Source organism: Tachysurus fulvidraco, chromosome 23 (assembly GCF_022655615.1).
Source record: "Tachysurus fulvidraco isolate hzauxx_2018 chromosome 23, HZAU_PFXX_2.0, whole genome shotgun sequence".
In the NCBI taxonomy this organism is placed as follows: Eukaryota; Metazoa; Chordata; class Actinopteri; order Siluriformes; family Bagridae; genus Tachysurus; species Tachysurus fulvidraco.
The window spans coordinates 260,760-270,759 of NC_062540.1; the positions used below are offsets into that span (position 1 = coordinate 260,760).

A 10,000-nucleotide genomic window follows, 5' to 3' on the forward strand; every position below is an offset into this window, starting at 1 on the left:
TTACAGTCAGGCAATCTTAATCCCTGTCACAATAAGCCCTGAATGCAGAACGCTCGACCTTCTCTGACAGGGATCTCTTTATAAGCTACTGTATGTACAGAAAAGTTCACCTTTTAAAGGATGAGAAAAAAGTACAAATTACAGGCGTCTAATCTTGCACTCAGTACAGGTTTCTACAACTAGACGGACTTTAGAGAGAGACATTGATTCTTTTTATTTAAGCTTTTCCCCATAATCATCACCAGAGTCCATAGGGTCAGGGATCAGTCAACAAACACAGAACTAAACATACAAACCAGGAAAACACACAAGGGTCAAAACCAAGTATACAATAATCAGGGAACCAGGGGAAAAAATATGTAAAAATAATAACCAGAATAACTACAGTACAAATTCTCTCATTCTGCTGGGTGTCTGTGTTCAGTATCTATATAAAGTGAAGATCTGACCTCAGTATCTCCAGTGTACAGTGTGGACTCTCCAGTCCAGCAGAGAGCAGCGTCACTCCTGAATCCTGCAGGTTATTGACACTCAGGTCCAGTTCTGTCAGACTGGAGGAGTTTGAGCTGAGGACCGAGGACAGAACTCTACAGCTTTCCTCTGTTAGATGACACTCACACAGCCTGGGACACAAATGATGAAATATCAAAATACTTGCAACTCACACAGACACACATCATGTAGCTGATACACACATCATGTAGCTGACACACACATCATGTAGCTGATACACACATCATGTAGCTGACACACACATCATGTAGCTGATACACACATCATGTAGCTGATACACACAGACACACATCATGTAGCTGATACACACATCATGTAGCTGACACACACATCATGTAGCTGATACACACATCATGTAGCTGACACACACATCATGTAGCTGATACACACATCATGTAGCTGACACACACATCATGTAGCTGACACACACAGACACACATCATGTAGCTGATACACATATCATGTAGCTGATACACACAGACACACATCATGTAGCTGATACACACATCATGTAGCTGATACACACAGACACACATCATGTAGCTGATACACACAGACACACATCATGTAGCTGACACACACAGACACACATCATGTAGCTGATACACACATCATGTAGCTGATACACACATCATGTAGCTGATACACACATCATGTAGCTGATACACACATCATGTAGCTGACACACACAGACACACATCATGTAGCTGACACACACAGACACACATCATGTAGCTGACACACACATCATGTAGCTGATACACACATCATGTAGCTGATACACACAGACACACATCATGTAGCTGATACACACATCATGTAGCTGACACACACATCATGTAGCTGATACACACATCATGTAGCTGACACACACAGACACACATCATGTAGCTGATACACACATCATGTAGCTGACACACACATCATGTAGCTGACACACACATCATGTAGCTGATACACACATCATGTAGCTGACACACACAGACACACATCATGTAGCTGATACACACATCATGTAGCTGACACACACATCATGTAGCTGATACACACAGACACACATCATGTAGCTGACACACACATCATGTAGCTGATACACACATCATGTAGCTGACACACACAGACACACATCATGTAGCTGATACACACAGACACACATCGTGTAGCTGATACACACATCATGTAGCTGACACACACAGACACACATCATGTAGCTGATACACACATCATGTAGCTGACACACACATCATGTAGCTGATACACACATCATGTAGCTGACACACACAGACACACATCATGTAGCTGATACACACATCATGTAGCTGACACACACATCATGTAGCTGATACACACAGACACACATCATGTAGCTGACACACACATCATGTAGCTGACACACACAGACACACATCATGTAGCTGACACACACAGACACACATCATGTAGCTGATACACACAGACACACATCGTGTAGCTGATACACACATCATGTAGCTGACACACACAGACACACATCGTGTAGCTGATACACACATCATGTAGCTGACACACACAGACACACATCGTGTAGCTGATACACACATCATGTAGCTGACACACACAGACACACATCGTGTAGCTGATACACACATCATGTAGCTGACACACACAGACACACATCATGTAGCTGACACACACAGACACACATCATGTAGCTGATACACACAGACACACATCGTGTAGCTGATACACACATCATGTAGCTGACACACACAGACACACATCATGTAGCTGATACACACATCATGTAGCTGATACACACATCATGTAGCTGATACACACATCATGTAGCTGATACACACATCATGTAGCTGACACACACAGACACACATCATGTAGCTGACACACACAGACACACATCATGTAGCTGATACACACATCATGTAGCTGATACACACATCATGTAGCTGATACACACAGACACACATCATGTAGCTGATACACACATCATGTAGCTGACACACACAGACACACATCATGTAGCTGACACACACAGACACACATCATGTAGCTGACACACACAGACACACATCATGTAGCTGACACACACAGACACACATCATGTAGCTGACACACACAGACACACATCATGTAGCTGACACACACATCATGTAGCTGACACACACAGACACACATCATGTAGCTGACACACACAGACACACATCGTGTAGCTGATACACACAGACACACATCATGTAGCTGATACACACAGACACACATCATGTAGCTGACACACACATCATGTAGCTGACACACACAGACACACATCATGTAGCTGACACACACAGACACACATCATGTAGCTGACACACACAGACACACATCATGTAGCTGATACACACAGACACACATCATGTAGCTGACACACACATCATGTAGCTGACACACACAGACACACATCATGTAGCTGACACACACAGACACACATCGTGTAGCTGATACACACATCATGTAGCTGACACACACAGACACACATCGTGTAGCTGACACACACATCATGTAGCTGACACACACAGACACACATCATGTAGCTGATACACACATCATGTAGCTGACACACACAGACACACATCATGTAGCTGACACACAGACACACATCATGTAGCTGATACACACATCATGTAGCTGATACACACATCATGTAGCTGACACACACAGACACACATCATGTAGCTGATACACACAGACACACATCATGTAGCTGATACACACATCATGTAGCTGATACACACAGACACACATCATGTAGCTGATACACACATCATGTAGCTGACACACACAGACACACATCATGTAGCTGACACACACATCATGTAGCTGATACACACATCATGTAGCTGACACACACAGACACACATCATGTAGCTGATACACACATCATGTAGCTGATACACACATCATGTAGCTGATACACACAGACACACATCATGTAGCTGATACACACATCATGTAGCTGACACACACAGACACACATCATGTAGCTGATACACACAGACACACATCATGTAGCTGACACACACAGACACACATCATGTAGCTGATACACACATCATGTAGCTGATACACACATCATGTAGCTGATACACACATCATGTAGCTGATACACACATCATGTAGCTGATACACACATCATGTAGCTGACACACACAGACACACATCATGTAGCTGATACACACATCATGTAGCTGATACACACAGACACACATCATGTAGCTGATACACACATCATGTAGCTGACACACACAGACACACATCATGTAGCTGACACACACAGACACACATCATGTAGCTGACACACACATCATGTAGCTGATACACACATCATGTAGCTGACACACACATCATGTAGCTGATACACACATCATGTAGCTGATACACACATCATGTAGCTGACACACACATCATGTAGCTGATACACACATCATGTAGCTGACACACACATCATGTAGCTGATACACACATCATGTAGCTGACACACACATCATGTAGCTGATACACACATCATGTAGCTGACACACACAGACACACATCATGTAGCTGATACACACAGACACACATCATGTAGCTGATACACACATCATGTAGCTGACACACACAGACACACATCATGTAGCTGACACACACATCATGTAGCTGACACACACAGACACACATCATGTAGCTGACACACACAGACACACATCATGTAGCTGATACACACATCATGTAGCTGACACACACAGACACACATCATGTAGCTGATACACACATCATGTAGCTGACACACACATCATGTAGCTGACACACACAGACACACATCATGTAGCTGACACACACAGACACACATCATGTAGCTGATACACACATCATGTAGCTGACACACACAGACACACATCATGTAGCTGATACACACAGACACACATCATGTAGCTGATACACACATCATGTAGCTGATACACACTGATCTGACCTCAGTATCTCCAGTGTACAGTGTGGACTCTCCAGTCCAGCAGAGAGCAGCGTCACTCCTGAATCCTGCAGGTTATTGTTACTCAGGTCCAGTTCTGTCAGACTGGAGGAGTTTGAGCTGAGGACCGAGGACAGAACTCTACAGCTTTCCTCTGTTAGATGACACCCAAACAACCTACAGGAAAAAAACTCAGTCATCTGTTACAGTAACTAAAATATTTAGAATGAAAAACTACACAAAATGTTTGTGAATATTTAAAAATGAAGAGTTTTGTGGGAAGATGGAAATGAGCTGGAGAACATTTACCAGGATCATTTCTCATGTGATATCACAACGATGTTCATCAGGAAGCAGCCGCACACCAGAGCTTTTGTGGTGATGTAACTATGTTGCTAAACTCAACACTGGTCTCATGTCACTAATGGGTTAATAGAGCATCTCAGGAGGTCACAAAGTTTCTCACCTGTGGTGCCAGAAGCCTACATCAATATGCTGTAGAATGCCCAGAGGACTATGGCAATGCCAGGACCTCCCTTTGGGTTTCTAGGTGCCCCAGAAAGGTTTTAGTATTTGAGGAATGTAATGACTGTCATTAAGACCGCTGGGTGAAGCATGTAGCACCTCTGACTAAAGGACACCAGGGTCTTCTGGGTGAAGCATGTAGCACCTCTGACTAAAGGACACCAGGGTCTTCTGGGTGAAGACTGCTTAGGATTTTTATTAAGCTCAACCCACAGAGATGTGTACGGTGGGACATGAACACAAGGGACATGAACCTCTGCGTGAACATCACTGCAACTCTTCACCCTGCAGGTCGAGCATCGTTCAGACCCGACTGCGTCTGAGTGGTTTGTGTTCAGACCTTTCATGTGGTGTTACTTCCACTGGAGCGCTGATTCAGCACAGAAGAACACAAGAACTAAAACAATGTGCTGAACCTTTACGAGCTCTAACCAGGAAAACTGCTCCTCACTGTCAGGCTTCTCACATCTAGCTTTCTGTCTGCAGTGTGAAAATAAAACCTCTCAGAGTTTAAGTATCTATTGTGCATTAATTTAAGGATAATATCTTTGTGTATACTTTTAAATTTCAAACCCTTTAGTAATGAATTTATGACAATCTACTCACAAGGCTTTTTAGATGCTTTTACCACCAACAGCAGTTTCAGAAGACATTCCTCAGATCGATCATATTTCTTTAAATCAAACTCCTCCAGCTCCCGTTCTGAGTTGAGCATGAGGAAGACCAGAGCTGACCACTGAGCAGGAGACAGTCTGGTGTCACTGAGACGACCGTTACCTCCTCTGTTCAGGTACGTTTGGACTTCCTGCTCTAGAGAATGATCATTCAGTTCATTCAGACACTGAAACAGATTGATGGATTTCTCTGGAAAGGGATTCTTTTTTATCTTCTCCTTGATGTACTTGACTGTTTCCTCTTTGCTGTGAGAGCTACTTCCTGTCTGGGACAGGAAGTCTCGTAAGAGAATCTGATTGGACTCCAGTGAGAGACCCATAAGGAAGCGGAGGAACAGGTCTAGGTGTCCGTTGTCACTGTGTAAGGCCTTGTCCACGGCACACTTCAGGAATGCAGACACAGGTTGTTTCCTTAAGAGAGGGAACATTCCAGTGGTTTGATCCCTTAGAAGATTTCTGTTTTTCAAGACAAAGGAGAGAAATGTGTATAAAGCAGCCAGAAACTCCTGAACACTCAGATGTACGAAGCTGAACACCTTCCCCAGGTGAAGCCCAAACTCCTCTCTGAAGATCTGGGTACACACTCCTGAGTACACTGACACTTCTCTGACATCAATGCCACACTCTCTCAGGTCTTCCTCATAGAAGATCAGGTTTCCTTTCTCCAGCTGGTGGAAAGCCAGTTTTCCCAGTGCCATGATACTCTCTCTGGTCTGCTGAGGATCAGGGTCACATTTCTGATGGTACTTTTGGTCCTTGTGTTTGATCTGAAAGATCAGGAAGTGTGTGTACATTTGAGTCAGAGTCTTGGGGATCTCTCCACCCTCTGCTCCACCCAACATTCTCTCTAGAACAGTGGCTGAGATCCAGCAGAAGACTGGGATGTGACACATGATGTAGAGGCTTCTTGAAGACTTCAGATGTCTGATGATTTTATTGGTCAGTCTCTGATTACTGATCCTCTTCCTGAAGTACTCCTGTTTCTGAGGATCACTGAAGCCTCGTACCTCTGTTACCTGGTCTACACACTCAGGAGGGATCTGATTGGCTGCTCCTGGTCTTGTGGTTATCCAGAGGAGAGCAGAGGGAAGCAGATTCCCCTTGATGAGGTTCGTCAGCAGCACATCCACTGAGGCTGACTCTGTCACATCACACAATCTCTCATTCTTCTGGAAATTTAGAGGAAGTCGACACTCATCCAGACCATCAAAGATCAACACCACTTTGTAGGAGTCACAGTCTATTGATTCTAGTTTTCTTATTTCTGGGAAAAAGTGATGAAGAAGTTTCATCAGACTGAGATTTTTCTGCTTCATCAGATTCAGCTCTCTAAAGGGAAGTGGGAACATGAAGCTGACGTCCTGATTTACTTCTCCTTCAGCCCAGTCCAGGATGAACTTCTGCACAGAGACTGTTTTTCCAATTCCAGCAACTCCTTTAGTCAGCACAGTTCTGATGGACTTGTCTTTAAAGATCTCATTACATTTGATGGGTTTCTCCTGTGTTGCTGGTCTCCTGAACGCTGCCTCAATCTGTCTCACCTCATGTTCATTATTGACGTCTCCACTCCAACCCTCTGTGATGTAGAGCTCAGTGTAGATCTCATGCAGAAGTGCTGAACTTCCAGGCTGTGAGATTCCTTCATTAATTCTTTTACATTTCTCCACAAGTTTGGATTTGAGCTTGTCCTGATGCAGAGACAGCAGCCCTAACTCTAACAAAACAGAAGCATGGGGTGATAAATAACTTGTCATAAAAACAACCATATATCATGTGTCTTAGGTTATTTTCATATATCTAATGATATAAACTTCTGCTCCATGACCCCATGATGTCATGCTCCGGACCCCCATGATGTCATGCTCCTGGACCCCCATGATGTCATGCTCCTGGACCCCCATGATGTCATGCTCCTGAGCACTGAGCTGCTCCTTCCTACACACATCAGCCTGGGATCTAAGTAATGGCCTCCACCCAACTGCACAGACACTTAATCAGTAATGTTGCACATGTCTGTTGTACATCCTATGTGCATGTGTATGTCCTATGTGCATGTGTATGTCCTATGTGCATGTGTATGTCCTATGTGCATGTGTATGTCCTATGTGCATGTGTATGTCCTATGTGCATGTGTATGTCCTATGTGCATGTGTATGTCCTATGTGCATGTGTATGTCCTATGTGCATGTGTATGTCCTATGTGCATGTGTATGTCCTATGTGCATGTCCTATGTGCATGTGTATGTCCTATGTGCATGTGTATGTCCTATGTGCATGTCCAATGTGCATGTGTATGTCCTATGTGCATGTGTATGTCCTATGTGCATGTGTATGTCCTATGTGCATGTGTATGTCCTATGTGCATGTGTATGTCCTATGTGCATGTGTATGTCCTATGTGCATGTCCTATGTGCATGTGTATGTCCTATGTGCATGTGTATGTCCTACGTGCATGTGTATGTCCTATGTGTATGTGTATGTCCTATGTGCATGTGTATGTCCTATGTGCATGTCCTATGTGCATGTGTACGTCCTACATGCATGTGTATGTCCTATGTGCATGTGTATGTCCTACGTGCATGTGTATGTCCTACGTGCATGTGTATGTCCTAAGTGCATGTGTATGTCCTATGTGCATGTGTATGTCCTATGTGCATGTCCAATGTGCATGTGTATGTCCTATGTGCATGTGTATGTCCTACGTGCATGTGTATGTCCTATGTGTATGTGTATGTCCTACGTGCATGTGTATGTCCTATGTGCATGTCCTATGTGCATGTGTACGTCCTACATGCATGTGTATGTCCTATGTGCATGTGTATGTCCTATGTGCATGTGTATGTCCTACGTGCATGTGTATGTCCTACGTGCATGTGTATGTCCTATGTGCATGTCCTATGTACATGTCCTATGTGCATGTGTATGTCCTACGTGCATGTGTATGTCCTATGTGCATGTGTATGTCCTATGTGCATGTGTATGTCCTATGTGCATGTGTATGTCCTACGTGCATGTGTATGTCCTATGTGCATGTGTATGTCCTAACCCTCTCTCTGTGTCACACTGCATATGGCTGTAATAACAATAAACTTGTACTTGAACTAGAGCCACACTGTTAAGTGTTTTTGGAAATCTGGAGTACATTCAAAATGAGTGTTACGTGAAAATGATAGGGAGGAAGTTTGTTCAAGCAAAGCAGTGATGTGAAGCTGCACTAGTGTGAGAGCTGCTGTAATAGAGAATTAATCAACACCAATCAGAGTCCACATCTCAGCAGTGCCCTGGTGTGAAGGTACAGTGTGTCCTTACTGCTGTGCAGTGTGTTAGCCAGATCTGTGTGGTCCATGTTCTCCAGGACGTGCAGCGTGATCTTCAGCACTCCTTCACTGACACTGGGATGAACCTCCTCTTCCTCCAGCTCCCTCTCAGTGCATGCTGGGTAATCTGGACTCAGGAGCTTCTTAAACCTTTTTAATTCATTCTTAAACAGAGTGATGACCGTGTGCTCAAGATCCTGATTAAGAAAATATAAAGTAAATCATTCTAACATTAAAGAACTGATTGTCCATAAAATGTCATTTTGCCTGATTACATATTAAAAATAAATGCTAACTTACAATCAAATGGCAATATTTAAAAAGGTTTGAAGTGCAGCCCTTCATCATGGTGAATTTAGTTAACATGTTTATATAATAATAATAATAATAATAATAATAATAATAATAATAATAATAAGCAGAAGAGGTTTAAACATAATATTTAATATATAAATAAATACCTTGAATATCACATCCAGCTGCTTGCAGGTGATTTTTAAAGTCTCAGTGGTGCTTCGTGTCCTGTGGAGACAAACACCGAGTTTAACTGAAAGAACATGTAACTTAGATCAGACTTACACTGTGATCATCCTGGGATTAAGGCAGTAAAATGCTTTTTAGAATTTCCTGATATATAAAAGGGTAATTAATTAATATACGTAATGAATTATAGATTATTTCACTATTTCACGCAGTTGAAACAGATGAATCAAATGTTTTCATTTCTTTAACTAAGTTTAATTTCTCATAAATTCATAATGAGCTGAGTGAGGAACAATAGGCCAAAACTACACTGACCTCACATCAGTAGAACTGTCTCTGAAGTTCGTAGGAAATCCCATTGAATGGTGACTTTTCATCGAAAAAACACTGACAATAAACAATTTTATTTAATATGATTTCATTGTAAACCAAAAACTCCATGTTACACTTAGAGACTTGGACACGTGTCAATTTATAGCTCTCTAGAAAGAATTATGGGTTGGGTT

At 42.8% G+C, this 10,000-nt stretch overlaps 1 protein-coding gene across 1 annotated transcript in view; it reads right to left on the minus strand.

Annotated features, from left to right (window-relative positions):
• Positions 1-10,000, minus strand: part of LOC113646107 (NACHT, LRR and PYD domains-containing protein 3-like) — a 13,305-nt gene that overhangs the window by 1,568 nt on the left and 1,737 nt on the right. Inside the window, exons 3-8 of the mRNA XM_047807379.1 lie at positions 9,810-9,881; positions 9,473-9,533; positions 9,004-9,208; positions 5,623-7,408; positions 4,499-4,672; positions 450-623 (exon numbers count right to left, since the gene is read on the minus strand). Coding sequence (XP_047663335.1) covers positions 450-623; positions 4,499-4,672; positions 5,623-7,408; positions 9,004-9,208; positions 9,473-9,533; positions 9,810-9,881 — 2,472 coding nt within the window. The remainder of the gene's footprint in view (positions 1-449; positions 624-4,498; positions 4,673-5,622; positions 7,409-9,003; positions 9,209-9,472; positions 9,534-9,809; positions 9,882-10,000) is intronic.